The sequence below is a fragment of the Camelus ferus genome, chromosome 28 (genome assembly GCF_009834535.1).
Source record: "Camelus ferus isolate YT-003-E chromosome 28, BCGSAC_Cfer_1.0, whole genome shotgun sequence".
Taxonomy (NCBI): Eukaryota; Metazoa; Chordata; class Mammalia; order Artiodactyla; family Camelidae; genus Camelus; species Camelus ferus.
The window spans coordinates 3,100,446-3,117,810 of NC_045723.1; the positions used below are offsets into that span (position 1 = coordinate 3,100,446).

The 17,365-nt window shown below is 53.3% G+C and overlaps 1 protein-coding gene across 7 annotated transcripts in view; it reads left to right on the forward strand.

Annotated features, from left to right (window-relative positions):
* The window catches only part of FAM178B (family with sequence similarity 178 member B), an 85,116-nt gene that overhangs the window by 45,496 nt on the left and 22,255 nt on the right, over positions 1-17,365 (forward strand). For 6 of the 7 annotated variants that reach the window (XM_032469608.1, XM_032469606.1, XM_032469610.1 and 3 more), the window contains exons 10-13: positions 5,140-5,233; positions 5,506-5,682; positions 5,906-6,003; positions 15,466-15,553. In XM_032469608.1, the coding sequence (XP_032325499.1) occupies positions 5,140-5,233; positions 5,506-5,682; positions 5,906-6,003; positions 15,466-15,553 (457 nt within the window). Of the gene's footprint in view, positions 1-5,139; positions 5,234-5,505; positions 5,683-5,905; positions 6,004-6,442; positions 7,861-15,465; positions 15,554-17,365 lie in introns of those variants that run through there. The other variant, XM_032469612.1, reaches the window with a different exon arrangement.

Genomic DNA, 17,365 nt, shown 5'->3' on the forward strand with positions numbered 1-17,365 from the left:
TGCTGCTTTGGCTGACATTTGTTCCTGCCCCTTCCTGACTCACAGCCCTCGCTGCCCCTCCTCTTCCAAGACATGTCCCAGTCTCTTTGGTCTAACTCCAAGCCTCTCCAGCACATTCCCTAACATCAGCTCATGGCGGTCCTCGATTCTGTTTTGTGGGTGCCCCCTTTGTGCACTGGGCTGGGGGGTGCCGTGGAGGGGTGGGCAGTGATGCTAATCTGTCCCTGCCATCCAGGAACAAAGCCATACAACACATAAATGACTGTTGCTGGGTGGATGGTGACTAGGTCTGGGTTGTAAAGCTGTCACATGTCATACGCTTGTTCTGCAACTAATAGCTCATCCAAACTCTTTTCTTGAGAGTTCTCTGAGAAGTTGGCATGAGAGAGAACTGCGTATTTAGAACCCCGGACAGGCTGTTCCTGGGGAGCCCCCTGCATCCTGCTGACAATCCCTGTGGTGGGCGGATGTTCCTCCAGGGAAGGCCAAGGCTTTCTTAAGAACCTGTTCCACGGCTGTTTAGTAATTGTCTGCCAAACCAGACCAGACCAAACCACACTCGCTCTGCTATAAATACCCCGTGCGAGTGCCAGCCTGCCGTGCTCCCACCCCCTCTTCCCGTGGAGCTCGTATCTGGTGTAATCAGCCACCCGCCTCTCCTCCAGCACGGAGCTTCAGTCATCCCACCTTCCTGGAGGAGCTGGGGAGACCATTACACTCAGAAAACAAATGCATATAAGGGGGAGGGCCTGGGGGGCCTGTGGGATTCAGAAGAGCCACCTCTAACTATTGGGATGAGCACCCAGGCCCACTTGGAAAGTGGGAGGTGGCACTGGAGGCTTAGAACCTCCTAGTTCACTCTGCACTTTGCAAAGAGCCCCTCCCGCCACCCCTGCCCACTTCTGCCTTCCCCCAGGGTTTGAAGGCTTCCTGCCCCTTAGGCTTCAGGACAAATCTACCAGCTCTGGAGTCCACAGGGGCAAGTTTAAATTTAAATTTAAACCAAAGTTTAAATGCGTCATCTCCAGTACTTGAGAAGACAAACCCCAGCGTGCAGACTACCGGCTTTACCTGGTACGGTGCGGGTTAGCCCCCTGTAAGAGCAAGGCAGGGCTGCATCGTCCTCGGGGCAGGCCCAGAGCACTGCCAGAGCTGCAAGGTGGCATTTTGACACCCCTGCCTCTTTTTTTTGGGCCCCCTGACCTGGGGCTGGCTGCTGGCACCGTTTCCCCGAGGAGGATTAAAAACTGGCCCAGAGGACTGGGCCGACGGCCGCAGGGGTGACTTCCTCATTGCAGCTCTGTAAGAGAGGGCCAGGACCACCGGCCAGGCCACTCAGTCTAGGGAGGTTCTCCTGCCTGAACCCAGCCTCCTTTTGAGAAGCAAACAGATGGGTCCTGGAGACCCTCCCATGAGCTCCCTGGGGTAGAGGGTGGTGAGGATGCCCAGACGGGTTTCCTGCGTTGCTGGCTGGTCCTGTGCCTGGGGAAGCTCTGGGTGTCGTGGGGTTGAAAGATGACTCCTCTAGAGTATTCAGGGCATACCAAGAAGGTTCCGGCATTTCTTCCACCAAAAGTGTGGCGTCCTTCATGGATACATGAGCCGCAGGAGAATCTTCAGGGCAGGCTGCCTTCTCCCCACCATCATCCTCATCCTCAGATGCCAGTTGGTTCTACATCATGTGCTTCTCTGTTGACCTCCAGGGATGTCCCCACCTAGGGCTCCCCTGGCCGAGCAGATGCCTTGGGGCTCCTCTGGGGCACCCACAAGCCTCGTAGTGGCCAAGATTGGAGATGAGGGGCTGAGATGTCCCTGCATGTGTGCACATGCCTGGACTGTCTTTCTAGTTGCTAGGAGAAAGATAGGTCTTTCACTGCTTGTTCCTAATCTCAGATTTCCTTGAAACTCATCACCATCTCATTGAATGCTTCAAGATTTTCTTTCAGAATGAAACAACTCTAGAGGGGAGGGTATTGCTCAGTGGGAGCACATGCTTAGCATGCGTGAGATCCTAGGTTCAATCCCCAGTACCCTCATTAAGAAATAAAATAGATAAACTTAATTACCTCTCTCTGCCGCAACAAGATTTAAAACAAACCGAAAACGAATGAAACAGCCCTGCTACTGCTGGACCATGCGGATTGTCTCATGTCCACCTTATTGCAGATAGAGTAGCTCTCTGTGCAGGGGTCAGGCTCGGGACGGAGAAGTCAGGAGGACATTTTTGGGGCAGGAAGGGCAGGGGGCGGGACTGGATGGGAAGCAGGAGAGAGCTCCAGCATCCTCAGAGGGGCTCGTGCCACATGGCTGCACACTCTTCATCAGGTACCCCCAGTCTCACCTGGAGAGGAGGGCGGGCCTTGGGTAGCAACGGCTGGTCTTCCAAGGCTGCTCCCTGATCATAAAACCCAGACAAGGAGCCCTGGTCAGATCACAGGGCTGGCCGCTAAAAACTAGCCACCCGCTGCTGTTGCCTGGTGCCAGAAGCCTTGGTCTACTTGGCTTTCTGAAACAGTAGCCTGGAGCAGAGGCCGGAGGGGTAAATAAGTGACAATTAATCCACCCAGAGGGCATGGATGTCAAGTGTGGGGGCGGGTGGTAACTGGCTGCCTTGGGACAGTGTAATTCGATCCAGGTAAAATTTGCTCCTCCCTCCCTTTCCATTAGCTCAGTACAGACCCCTTCGTTGCATTGACCTCGGTCATGATCACATGGTCGCATTGAGCAGGTCTGGTTTGGTGCAGCAGTACAGGCCTGAGGAGGGCACCTGCTCACAGCCAATGTGGTGGGGCCGGGCCGCCAGGCTCCTGGTCACCGTGGCGGCGGTGCGCGGCGGTTTTCTTACCTCCCTCCCACTGTTTTCAAACAGTAATAGGGGAAAACACATATAGAAACTGAGGTAGAGGTCAGTAACATGCTCCTCTGAAGAGTGCAGAATGGTGTCATTTCAACCCAAAGTCCAGCTCTGGGATGCTGGCCACAGGCTGTGAGCTCTAACCTGGCCAGCAGGGATGGGGCAGAGTGAAGCTGTTTTGCTAGTAGAGTCCAGTGGTGGGACTGTCAGCTTGCTCTTAGCCTGCTGAGTCAGGAGAGGACTGGGGTGATTAGGCTGTGAATTCCTCTTCCTCATGTCAGAGGCCTGGGGATCAGCTGAGGCTGCATCCCAGAATAGCAGTCACAGACACTGACATTTCATTAAATGGTTCCTCAGAAAGGCAGGGAATGAGCACCCATTCCATTGCCTGCGGATACCAGCAGAGGGGGCGCAGGGAAGTGCACGGCACGGATGGGAGGGGAGGCTGTGCGTGCTCTCCACTTGGGAAGGTTGGCATTCCTTCCACGGAGGAGAGGCCTCTTGTCACAGCCATGCTTCCCCTCCCCAGCTCACATCTTCTACACACCTCCTCCAGCCGGCAGCACCAGTCTGTCTGAAAGCCCATTCTTCTTGGGCAGGGTCACGAAGTCAGCTCTGTGGCTGCTCCCACCCTTTGGGAAACCTGAAGGCATTCCCACCCATGCTGCATGCCCGGCGCGCGCTCACAGACTGGTACACACCGGGACTCCCTCTGCTTACTGACACGGGGCGGCATGTGCCCTGATGCTCAAATCTGAAAGAATGGCTGAGCCCAGTCTCGCCCTGCCCCCATCAACTTCGGTTTGTTGACACCAACTTTCAGGGCACCTAGAGATGGGTTTCTTTTTTTCCTCTCTGAGAAGCAGCACCAGCGCCAAGAAGAGCAGACTTCCCCAGCTGGTGGTGTAGCCGGGATGGCTGCATCCGAGTGTCTTATTGTTGACAGTGTGGTTGTCATTATCAGTGTCTTCGTTTATAGAGTCCACTGTTATTGGGAACTCCGAGATAGTAAGAGTGGAGGAGCGGAAGCGACAGCAAAGGGAGCCTGGTCATATATTCACCTCACTTACTTGAAATCAGCAGTATACACGGGGCCAGAGAAAGAGCCTCACTGAGTAAGGGCACCGCCGCTCCAGGGAGCATGTGCCTGGGGAGCTTGTGCAGAGGGTGGTGTGACTCTGCTGTCCACTAACGCCCCTCTCACTGTGAGGCCCTCGCCACCTTGAGTGTGATGCTGGTCTTTAAAGAGGGTATTTTAAACGTGACCCTGGCCTCTAACTTCATCCAGGTTGTTTTCCCCGGGGGAAACTGGCCGTGCTCGGCTTGTCTGTGGGCAGCATGGTAATGGAACACGTTTGGAGGTGTTTCTGAGGATCACGTTTACTGTGATTTTCACCTGACTTGCACACGTGGGAAGCTATGCTGATGTAAGCTACAACACAGCGTGCTTCCTGCTGCATGCCCAGGCTCACCATACCCGGGTGGACCAAGAATTCTTTTGAGGAAGACGTTTTTGGGGGCAACGGAATATGATTTTCTGGTTTCCAAGTATAGGAATAGCGATGTTGGGGAGCCAGCCCCCAAGAGGCCCCTGTGACCCCCATCTACTGGCATTTGTCCCCTCATGCAGCCCTCTCCCACCAAGTCAGGCTGGCCCATGTGGCCAGTGGAAATCAGCAGAAGTGATGTCACTTCCAAGGTTAGGTTATAAAAGGCTGCAGCTTCTGTCTGGGGCATTTCCCCTCTCTCAAGTCACTCTCTTTAGGGGACACCAGGGCAAGTGGAGGTGCCCTGTGGAGAAGCCTGCGTGGCAGGAACCAAGGCCTATGACCACGTGAGTGAGCTTGGAAGCAGCTCCTCTGGCCCTGTCAAGCCTGAGATGACAGCAGCCCCCATCCCCAACATCTCGGGGGGAGCCTGAGCCAGAGCCCCCCAGCTCAGCTGTCCCTGGATCCTGACCCTCAGAAACCACACCAGATAATGCATATTTTTGTTTTTAAGCTGCATTTGGGGCTCATTTGTCACGCAGCAGGAGAGGACAAGCACACACAGGGCATCAGGCTCTGAACGGATCTCTTTAGGCCTCCTTCTCTCCCTCAGTTCTCCCCTTGTGCCCGCCTCCTCCTGTCTCCCTTCCTTTGTTTGTTTTTTTTTTAATTTATTTATTTTACTTTTTGAGGGGGAGGTACTGGGCATTGAACCGAGGACTTCTTGCATGCTAAGCATGTGCTCTATCACCTGAGCTGTACCCTCCCCCTCCTTCCTTTGTTTTTGTCTCACCTTAGCATGCTTAAAAGTGCGGCCAGCCCACGCTGGAGTGAGCAGCAGGACACCCCCCGGGAGGCTGCTTTGGACATTAGCCTGAGCTGCATCTGTAAGGTGAGCCACCCCCGTCCGTCTGCTGTCAGACCTGTTCAGCCTTTTAATTCAGCGAGTACCATCGAGCACCCCCAGTGCCCAGCACCGCCGCAGGCCCCGTGCTGGCTGCCAGGACCCAGGCTGTAGAAGCTCACGCCCTCCACCCCCAGGCCGGCCCATGATGACCCAAGGGGGCGAGTCCAGGCCTCACTTTTCTCAGCTCCTTCCCAGCATGGCCGAGGGCCACAGTGCCAAGGCGGCTGCCTCTGCCCAGCCTTCTCTCTGCTCTCCAGTTCCTCACGCTGTGCGCCCTGGCCCAGCCAGGGACCTACACTGACCGCCACCTCTTGGGCCTAATGGAGCTGCTGTGCCGGGCCAGCCTGGACGTGGGGCTCCGCCTGCTGCCCAAGACTGACCTCCAGCAGCTTCTGCTCCTGCTCCTGGAGAACATCCGAGAGTGGCCGGGGAAGGTACGGCAGACCCAGAGCCAGAGCCCAAGCCCCCGCCTCACCTGTGAGGTCCCGCGCGCTCTCATGTGGCCCCCAGGGCACCTCGGAGGTGCCTCCCTTACCTGGCCTCCACACCGACCCTCTCACTCTCTGGGCCTCCCTCGAGGGGGCTGGTGGGGAGGGCAGGGTGGAAGGCACCCCCCGCCCTCCCTGTATCCCACCTTAATGCTCGCCGGCCCCACAGCTCCGGCACCTGTGCTGCACCCTGAGCCAGGCATCTGATCACCACCACAACCTGCTGGCCCTCGTGCAGCTCTTCCTGGACGTGACCTCCCGGAGCAGGTGGGTGCACCTCCCTGCTGCCCCTGGCCCCTGCGACAGGGTGGGGTGTGGGGATCCACAATCCGCCCCATTAGTCCCAGCAAACCTCCCCCTCCCGCCCAATCTCCAAAACCCAGGAGAGAGAACTAAAAATACCACTCACTAATGAGTTCATTACAAACAGAAAAGAGCCTAATTTTCTTCACATGGTCTTATTAGCAAAACAATTGCCTTGTACAATGAGCTGCAGACTTGCAGCATCCTGGCCCTCCTTTACTGCTCCCTCCCGTCTTTGGTGGAGGGAGGGTTCCCTCTTGACGTTCAGACCTCAGCTGCACTGTGTCCCCAGTCACCACCCCCTCCCACCCCTCTCCCAAACTCTCCATTCATCATTCTCTTTTATTTTCTGTGCAACATTGATCTCTGCCAGAAATTATCTTACTGTTTGTTCCTTGTTCAGGGCTCCCTCTCCTCGTCACCTCCAGGAGAGCAGGTCTCTTACTGGGGTCATTGCCATCCAGAGCAGGGCCTGGCACGCTGTTGGCGCTTTGTAAATTCTTTTCGAATGAACGAAAGAGGTGAATAAACAAAACTCAGCTCATGGGGAGAGTCGGACAAAAGTCGCTGGACCCGCCTCAGTCTCTTGCCCTCTCTCCTTCCTTCTCCCACCTGAGGCCTCAGCTGCGGGGGTTCCTTGCCCTTCCCAGCGAGAACCATTCCCCGCGTCCTCTCCAGCCAACGCTTTGCAGCTCTTCCCGCCTAGAATGACACCCCTTCCCACCCTTCTGACCGGGCCTGTCCTGGTCCTTCTCCAGGAACTGCTCAGCCTTCACAAGCACCCAACGGCCACACTGCGGCCATCCCAGAGACCCTGCCCAGGGACGGCTTCTGGGAGCAGCTTGGAGTTCCCTTCAGACTCACATCCTTAGCCATCATCTGGGCTCCAATTCATTCCTAAAATGGGAAGCTCCATCTCTTTTCTGTGAATCTGGTTGAAAGCAAGGAGGCCTTCCCACAGTCCTGAAAGGGAAGTTTTTGCTCTATATTGGGAAGAACTGGGCTTCTAGAAGCTCTGTCTGAGACCTGTAGGTGATGCACAAGTCACAAGTTGCAGTGCTGGGGCTCGCCCACCCCCAGCTCATCCCTGCTCACCCCTAAATCGTGTCCATTCTGCCTTCTAAATCTGAAATCCTTGCTTCTAGTTGCCTTTCTGTGTCAGCTTCTTGAAATGAAAGCAGGGGCCTTGTCTGGGTCGCTTTAAATTGGCCAGCTTCTTCCCACCCCTCCTTTCATTTTAGCATCTGGACGGTGGCAGTGGCATTCTGTCCCTGCCTCCTCCTCCAGTGGCTGACTGCTCTGCCCTGCCCGCTCCCGTCACCTGCACAGCCAAGTGCAGTTGCTTTAGCCTGGCCTCCAAAGCCCCAGTTTCCCACTCGCTGCAACCAGGCCACGTGATTCGTATTTGTTTTTCCCTTATGTATGTATTGTATATGTATCTCATATACTTACGTATACATACGTGACATCCATATGTACACTATGTAAATGTATCTGTGTAAGGCAGACCTCATATTATTGTGCTTCTTTGCTTTATTGCACTTGACAAATACTACGTTTTGAACAAATCAAAGCTTCGTGGCAACCCTGCATCAAGCAAGTCTGTCGGCACCATTTTTCCAACAGCATTTGCTCACTTTTGTGTCTCCGTGTCACATTTTGGTAATTCTTGCAATATTTCAAACTTTCTCATCATCATTATATTTGTGATGGTGATCTGTGATCAGTGATCTCTGATGTTACTGTTGCAAAAAGATTAGGACTTGCTGAAGGCTCTGATCACGATTAGCACTTTTTAGGAATAAAGTATTTTTTAATTAAGGTATGTACATGGTTTTTTCAGACATAATACTGCTGCACACTTAATAGACTACAGTAGAGCATAAACGCTACTTTTATATTCACTGGGAAATCAACAAATTCACGTGACTTGCTTTATTGTAATATGTATTTTATTGTGGTGGTCTGGAACCAAGCCTGCAGTCTGTCTGAGAAGTGCCTGCACGTGTGTGTGTGTGTGTGTGTGTGTGTGTGTGTGTGTGTTGGACCTCTTTCTTTCTGTAGCTGCAGCTAGTTTGCGTGCAAGTCCCCTGTTAGGGATATTTGTCCAATATACATTTGGACATCTTTGTGCATCTGTGCAAATATTTCTATAGGGTAAATTCTTTGAAATTGCCACCCTAAAGTACATATATTTAAAATTTGGCCTCCAAAAAAGAAGCAGTACCAATTAATAATACCACCAAATAGACGTGAAAATGCCTGTTTGTCCACACTGTCATTAACACTGTGTGTTCTGTTCTGCTTTTAAGTTTCAGTTAATCTGGTAACTGAAGAGCCTCATCCAGTGAGTGTAATTTTCATTTCCCTAATTGCCAGTGAGGTTGAGAATCTTTTCATACGTTTATTGGACTTTTGTGTTTCTCTTAGTATAAATTATCTCTTGATGGTCCTCGCCCAGTTTTCTATCAGGTAATTTATTTTCTTCTTAATTACATTGATTTTCAAGTTGCTTAGCATATATGTTTCAGACACCGTATTTTCCCCTAAGGCGGTAAGTTGTCCTTTGTAAGCCTTTGTTTATGTTTTTCCATGAACCTTTTTTTTTTCACTTTTTCAATAAACTTTCAAAATAAACTTAATTTCAGAATAAATTTAGATTTAGTGAAAAGTTTATGTGGATAGTACAGAGAGTTTATTGTAACTGAATCTTCGTGTCTTGAAAAAGAAGGCTTTCCCCACCCTAAAAACATAAAAATATTGTGTTCTATTTTCTTTCAGTACTTATATAACTTTGTTTCTATTGGCTCTTCATCCCATCTGGAATCTATTTTTTGTAGGTCCGAGACAGGGATCTAACTTGATTTTTCCACCCCCAAAGAGCCAGTGACCCAACACCAATTTTTTTTTGTCTTACTAATCCATTCTTTCCCAGCTGATTTGTTACTACCTTCATCATATCCTAACTTCGTGACATTGTTCATCTGTTAGCCAAACTGTGATCCTGAGAATCAGTGTCTTTCAGAGAGTGTCATTTTGCAGCTCCGGGGCCCTTGGTAAGCGTACCTTAAATGCTCCTGGTGAAAACGGTGGTGGCGCAGCCTCACTTGCTTTCAGACAGACACATCCACCAGGGTCAGACCCCCTGCCGAGAGGTCATCGGGTGGGTGTTACGTAAGCGTTTATTTAGACATTTTACTTCTTTTTCTAAACAGATAAAGCAGTCAAATACAACAAAATCCAAAAGGCACCTAGGAGTGCGGCTCCTCCTCCCCCTGCGCCTGTGCCACGGAGCCTGTCCCCACTCCCCCTCTGCGTGGACTTCACTGTCTCCTCCCCGACCCTCTTTCCCCTTCAGTGTAGGTTCTGGCAGCCGGTCCACGAGGATCAGAAAGGGCTCCTCGGCCTTTCTCCCAGCTGCACTGTAGGCGCTGTGGTCTCTCGTTAGCCCCCTCCTCCCTCCTTGTGGTGCTGATGCTGGAGGAGCCTGCCGGTGGCCTTGTTCTCCCATTGCTGGGGGCTGCCCTACTGGGCTCAGTGCCCAGACAGACCCCAGGAAGGAGGGCGTATTGTTGTACCATGGGCTGTCACTTTCTTCGTCTACTGACTGGCAAAGCACAAAGCGAGAACCCCCACTAACATGTGCGTGACACACGCCGCTCCCCCCTGCCCCCTCTCCTTGTTGACCAAGACTTCAAGGGATGCGCTGTAAATTTAAGGCAACGTTGAGCTTAACCGTGAAAAATGAAAATACAGACTAGAGCAAACCACCGGAAGCAGGGCTGATGGAAAGAAGAGGTTCTCGAAGGAAAGTCTGTCTTGGGACCCCCGCCCCTCTGGGGTGGCTCCAGGGAGCTGCGTAAAGACCCAGCTCTGTCCAGGGTCTCCAGCTGGGTCCCAGCAAGCCTCCGCAGCCAGCGTGCCCAGGATCCCTGTTGGGAGGGAGCCAGTCCACTAAAAGCTGATGTTCCCAGGCTCTGGGATCCTCCTTCACCACCTTTTCAACATCTGTCCCCTCTTCTTAGAGAAGCCTCTTCCCCTCCCCTCCTCACCCCCCAAAATTAGGATCAGATGAGGCATCTCTTCTTCCAAGAAACCTCCTGACGCAGAGCCCTGGGTTTTGGTGCCCTTTGCCGACCCCTTGGGCTGTGAGCCTCGTGAGGACAAGCGGCGCTGTGGCTTTGCTCTCTGGGTCCTTGGACCCTGGCACGGAGGAGGAGGGCCTCAAGGAGCCTGCTTGTGGAGTGGTTGCTTCTGGAGGGCAGATTTCAGAAAGCAGAGAGAGAGAGAAGTTTTTAGTAGTAGATTCCAAGAAGGAAGATGGTTCAGGTGGGCTGGGAGAGCCTGCGGTACAACTTGGAACATGGACTGCAAGTAGACCCGGTGCGGGGAAAAGCAGGAAGTGTCTAGAGGCGGCAGGGGCTGCACCCGGAGCTCCTGCCTGGTCTCCAGTTTTTAAAGATGTGGAAGATGGAAAGAAGGGGACACGAGCAAGGCAAATAGACAAATCGCACGGACCAGGGACTGTACTGTTGGGAAAAGCAAAGGCCCATAGAAGGGGCTCCTGTGTGGGTGTTTTTGCCGCAAGGAGTGAGTGCTGTTCTGCGCTGACAGGGAAACACTGATGAAGAGGGAACAACATCACGTAATTCCTATTTTGCTTTTGTCTTCTTTGTCGAGGAGCATAATTTTTCATCTGGACTCAAATATTGATCAGAGGGGATTGCAGCCTAAGATAGTGGAGGAGACAGTATGACGGCGCCTAGCTATGTGGAATGCGTTTCCAACCTTGCCAGTGCATGGATGGCCCAGTCAGTCCTGGGCGATGTGCTGGTGGGGCGCCCTGACCCCGCAGAGACCTCTGGAGGTGGGAGAGCCCCTGGGAGATGGAGAGGGAGGGTGTAGAAGGTGCTTTCTTCACTCAGCACTGTGGACTTGATGTATCCCTCAGCAGAACTCCCCAGGGGATAGTTTGCAAGCACATACATAGAAAAGGAAGCACTGCTTTCTAGGATTCCTAAGAATAAATCATACCAGACTAGCCTCATTTAGTTTTTGACAGGCTAACCAGAATAGTACTCTGGAGAGGACTGTCTAGGTTTTTGTAAGGCATTTTATGGAGATGATCATTGTGTCTTGTGGACAACTTAAGAAATGTGGGCTGAGTGATGTAGAATTAGATGGGCTTGTCATCAGAAGGTGCTGCTGGCCGGCCATCAGAGTCCACCTGGAGGGCAGGCCCTGGCGGCCACCCAGACTTCCTTCTCCATTGATGTGTTGGCCAGGGCAAACCCCATGTCTTGACAAGACCATTAATAGAACAACGGTCAGGTTCGCATATGACATGAACGCAACTGACAGCAAATTGAAGATCCCAGAAGATCTCAATAGACCATAATGATGGGCTGAGTGGGAGAGACCCAGTCACACCATTCAGAGAAGGATCTGGGTAACGGGATTTGATAGTAAGATGTGTGAACTAGACTTTGGGCTCAATCTGTCAACTGCAGAGCCTTGTGGGGCTGCCCTGAAGATGAGCTTTGGCTTCAGCTCTGAGTGCCTCACTTCACAGCAGAGTTGACAACCCTGAGGGCCTTTGGAGGACCCAACCTGGAATGTCAGAAAGATCTGAAAATAGAAGAGTGTGGCTGTTGCCCTGGGGAAGGGGCCACCATGGGAAGTATGATGAATTCCTTCAAGTATGCAGAGGCCCTAATTGAACAGATGGATACACAGGTTCTAGAACATGAGACCAGGTGACTTAAGGTGTTTTAAGCCTGAGGGTCTATGGGTTTTACCATAATACCAAGAGAGGGAGGGAGAAGGATGGGAGTGGGGCTATGATTGTCCATATGAACTTTACTTACTAAGTGGTAGTAACCTATATATTTAGTCATAATACGCCCGCAGGAAAGGACACACCAGAGGCGGGCACGTTGTGCACTTTGTGCACTTTGCCAGCCGTCTGTGTGACCACCACTCTATCACTGGAGAGAACGTCACTTGCTCCCCAGAAGCCCCCTGGGGCCACTCCCAGGCACTCCTTCTGCCAAGAAAACCACTTCCCCAACTTCCATCCTATAGATGTGTTTTGCTGGCTTTTGAACCTACACCCCAGTGGGACCAGGCAGAGCGTTCTCTCTTGTATCTGGCTTCCTTGGCATGGCCAGCACCACTTGTGGGACTCATCCACATTGGAGAGAGCGGGCTGCAGATGGTTCCTTCTCGTTGCCCCGTAGTACTCCACTGCGTGGTTCTGAGGCTGTCTGTATCCCTCCGTCTCTTCCTGTCCGCACTGCCTGTGCCCACACACATGAGGTCCTAGCGTGGGTGTGGATGACCGGGCAGACCACTGAGGAGGTCATCCTCACCTCTGAGCCCAGACCCTGGTTCTTCCTGCTTGGGTAGCACGTGCTCACGTATGAGACAGAAGACTCCAAGGGAAGGATGGAGGGGCGGGTGGAGTGAAAGCTGGTCGTGATGCCTGAGAGGTGGTGTGGACAGCCCCGGAGAGGCAAGCCAGGCAGAGGCCCTGCGGCAGGGTGTTGGGCAGGGTTTCCACGCGGAACAGGCCAGTGTTGTTGCTTCCTGAGCTGCCCTAGAGACATGGAAAAGGCAGCTCACGCCTTTGGCCAGATGCCTGATGGCCTTTTAGGGTAGTTCAGCCTTGGCAGGGTTTGGTTCCCCTCTGAAGGGGCTGCATTGACCCGTGTGGTTGTCCTGTCATCCCAGTGGCCCGCGCTGCCAGGGGCCTTTGCTGTCCTCAGAGCGCCCGCAGGCTGCCAGCTGGGCCGCCCCCTTGCAGGAGCTGCAGGGAGGGCTGGAGGCTGGGAAGCAGGGCGCCCGCATTCCACTTGACGGCTCTGGGCTCTGCCGTTGGTTTGGAAAAGTCATTTCCAAACTTTCCAGCGCCTTAGGCTCCTCTGAGTGCTAATCCAGTGTCCTGGTCTTAACAGCGGCCTGTGGGGGTGGAGGGGGCAGGGCTGAGGCAGAGGCCAGCCTGGTGTGAGCAGCGGGCTGGAGCCTGTTGCCTTATTTGACAGCGGCTGGGATGGCTCCAGCGGCTTCTGCATCCTCCTTTGTCCCCCTGGCTTGAGTTCCGGGGCGGCCTTGCTGGGCGGGGTTGGGCAGCTTCTAGGGGAGGAAGAGCCCAGACCAACCCCAGCCGGGCCGTGGGCCCCTGGGCTTGCCCCCTGCACAGTTTGGTGGTGTTTAGGGTGCATCTTTGCTTTTTCTCCTCTGTTGAGTAAGTTCTCAGTGTAAAACTAAAAAGCAGTCCTGGGCCCTCTCCTTGTGTCCCAGAGGGAGCTGAGAGGGCAGGGGACTGTGTTTAAAAGGCTGGGATGAAAGGCAGTGGGCAGGCGGGATGGCGTGAGGGGCAAGGGGCACCACCCTCAGATGTGGCTTTCTTTTCATCCATTCTCCCCCTCGGTGCTCCTTCTGGTGCTTTTCTTCTGTTGTTGTTTTTCTTTTTTTTTTTTTAATTCTTTCTGGACACAGCCCTGTCCTGACCCACCCGGCCCGCCTCTTCCCTTCTTGGACCACCCCCAGCTCTGCTTTGCCAGCACCCCCACCCCCAGGTTGGCCCCTCCCCACCCACTGCAAATAAGAGAGCTCCCAAAGGCCCGGGTTTGGATTAATGAAGCCCAGATGCGGGACTTGTGACTCCGGCTGCAAATTCACTTTGGAGCAGCGGCTCGGAGGGGCCATCTACCTCCCACTGTGCTCCGGGCCCAGCTGCTGCTGGGGCTCCTGGGGAACAGCTGGAGAGCAGGTTCTGGCCCATAGCTCGGTGGCAGACTTGCCGGGTGTGTGCTGCGGCCAGGAGGGTGGGGCTCCGGGTGAGGGGCGGGGCTCTGCCTGCACCCACAGGGGTCTGGTGTGGCAGACGCTGGGTGGGGAGCTCCTGTTTTCTGTCCCATGGGGCAGTCTAGATGGGGCTGTTTCTCCCCAGGATTTAGAAGATCAGTGGGAACGCTGTGAGCTCTGCAGAAAGGGCGACAGAGTCAGAGAGGACACCAAGCTCTGTAATGGAAGCAGATGGCTGGTCCCTCCCAGGGTGACCAAAGTACAGATACCACACGGGAGAAACCTACGCTAAAAAGAATTATTCGTTCATCTATAAGAAATCCAGATTTAACCGGACATCCTATATTTTCATTGCCTAAGTCTGGCAATCCTACCTCCCCCTCCAGCTGAATTTCTCCTTTAAGTAGCAGTTTTATTGAACTGCAACATACAAACAGAAAACAGAACACAGACCTTAAGTCTGTGGCTGGGTGGATTCCTACAAGTCAAATATACGTGAAACCAGCACCCAGATCAAGAAATGAAATGTGAGCAGAAGCCGCCCCAACAAGCCTCACAGTGACCCGACTTCCAGCAGCTGGTTTTTGCTCCTTTTTGTACTTTATATGCATGAAATCATACACATATATTCCTTTGTATCTGGCATCTTTCAGTCAACAGCGTGAGGCTCACAGGCTGCTGGATGTGTCGTAGCTCATTCATAATCATTACGCCTGGGACTGAGCTGCAGAGATAGAACCCAGTCTGTTTATCCATTCCAGTGCTGCAGCAATACTGGGCTTCTGCCTGCCTCTCTCTCTCTTTGTGTGTGTGTGTGTGTGTGTGTGCGCGCGCTTTGTACATATGTGCCCAGGAGTAGGGCTGCTGGGCCACGGGGTGGGCATCTGTACATCTTTACTAGGTCTTGCCCAACAGTGGACAGGAGTGGATGTACCCATTACCCATTTATTTTCCCACGAGCTGCGTGTGAGCGTTTCCCTTCTTTCCATGTTTGACTGTCTGGTATGCGGTGCTGCTGCCTGACGTTGCTTTTTTTTCTTCTTCTTTTTTAGTCAAGAGCCTCTTGCCTCGTTGACGCCTCTGACTTTCTTGAGTAGGAAGATAAACAACGGCTTTAGATATCACCTGCCCAGCCCCACAGGAGCTCGGAGGAGGCCATTCCCACCTCAGCTCCCCACCACCTGGGAGGCCTGGGGAAGCGGCAGGGGCGCCTTGCAGCGCCACCCGGTCCTGCCTCCCCTGAGTACTTCCTGAGGGAAGCATCGTTTCCGAAGGCTGCCTGCGGCTTGCTGTTCGATGTCCGGTCCTTCACTTCCTCACAGGGTCATTCCAGGGATTCTGTGGGGCTGGTTCCGGCCTAAGTGGGTTTTCCTTTATGCTCCTTGGGTTCCCTCCAGCTTCAGGACCTCTCCTTTGCTTCCTTCAGTGGTGGTTTTCTGCAGGAATTAGGGACTGTGTCCACATCAAAGTCCATGCCAGGGGCTGACATCTGCTGCCTGCTGCGGGCAACAAGTGTGTGGAGGCGCACGGAAGATGTAACCCTCTTGGTGGAGACAGGCCCTCCACCCCGCTTCCCATCCTCCACGCCCTTAGTCTCTCTCGCTCCTTCTTTCACAGGCAGCTTCGAAGCCAGCTCAGCCTCCTGATCATTGCCCGTTTGCTGGGCCGGCAAGAGATGCTCCCTCTCTGGCAGGAGAAGGCCCAGGTGAGTCGTGCCTCAGCACCTGCTGGGGCCTGGGGAAACCCTCGGCCAGCTGGCTCCTGCTGCTTTTCCGGAAGATTGGGGGCCTCAGGCCAGGGGAGTCAAGGTGAGTTTGAATTTTTAACTCACATCCTTGCATTCAACAATGACTTTTCGCATGTCAACAATGTGCTAGGCAGTAAGGATAGAGCAGTGAGCCGGGAACGTATGTTACTTTTTCAAAAAATTGTGGTAAAATATACAGAGCATTAAATTTACCCTTTTGAGTTTTTTTTTAACCATCTTAACAGTTTTGAGTGTAGAATCCTCACCATCTTGAAGTGTGCAGTTCCAAGGTCTTACACACATTCACTGTCTCGTGCAGGCATCACCGCCAGCCACCTCCAGAGCTCACTTATCTTCCCAGACGGAAGCTCTGTACCCACTGAACACCAAATCCCCATTCCCTCCTCCCCCAGCCCCTGCTTCTATTACTTTTTATAGGTGGAAAAACAATAAAGATGGAAACAAACACTGCTAAATTAACACTGCTCATGCCCAGCGTCCCTTCTGCCCCAGCGTCAGGCACTCTTGGGGCAGCAGGACATAGCCAAGTGCCTTCTTTCCTCACCCTCTTCTCTCTGGCCACAACCCTCTTGCAGCTCAGAGAACAGTAGTTCAGGGACCCTGGCGGCAGCGTGGGTCACAGCCAGCCCAGTGGTGGGTGGCAGGGAGGTTGAGAACACTGTCACCTCCCACCTGCCCTCCAGGAATCTCTTGGGAGTCCCAGAAGAGCCCTCTAGCTCAGCAGCAGAGAGGCAAGGCAGTCCCCGAGCTGTACGGGGCAAGCCGAGTGACCCCTTGCCCAGAGTGCCCAGAGAATGTTCCAGGCCCTCCTGGGGCAGGATGGACAATATGGCTGAATCTGAGATGCCATGAGGAGGGCAGGAACTCAGAAAGGTGACCCGGCAGGTTGGCTTGTCCAGGTGGGCCCGGCCTGGCTTTTGCCCAGGCTGCCCTTGGCCTTACCTGCTTTCCCCCAAGACGTAGCATGGCGGCAGCTTCTTATCGCTCCAGTTCCAGCTGAGGTGTCACCTCCTCCAGGAGACCCTAACTGCCCCACCCAAAGTGACCTGGCACCATCACCCTGCTTGAAAATATTCATGGTGCTCACCTCCTGACTTTTTAAAAAATTTATTTGTTCAGGATCTGTGTTTACACACACACACACCCCCCAACAGCAGCTCCTTGAGTGCAGGGATCAGATGGTTTCTGCTCACTGCTGTCCCTCGGCACCTAGCACAGTGACTGGTGCACACAGGACTTCACCGCAGACTTGTGGGTTGAAGGAACCTGAGGTTGAGTTCCAGGGTGTGCAAGGGACCATTCCCCGGGGCAGAGACCTTGGGAGGGGTCCTGCACAAGGGTCACTTCACAGAGGAGAGAGCTTGATGACAGAGCCTCTATGAGAAGAATGGAGGGTCCGACCCATTAGGGGAAGGGGCAGGGGCAGGCGGAGACTCAGCAGCCGGGACAAGACTGAGTGGTCCCTGAGGGCTCCAGTGGGGAGCGGGGGCAGCCTGGTTGACAGACATTGGCAGTGGCCGGAACACGGCCACCAAGTCCACAGAGAACAGAGCACAGTGTGAGCACAGCAGGTGAGAGGCCGGAGTGTGAAGATCAGAAAAGGCAAGACCAATAAATATGAAAAGGAATATATATATATGTATAACTGAGTCGCCATGCTGTACACCAGAAATTAAGACAGCATTACTGTAACCGGGCATAAATTGACGATACTTAATTTAAAAAAAAAAAAAAAGAATGCAAAATAAA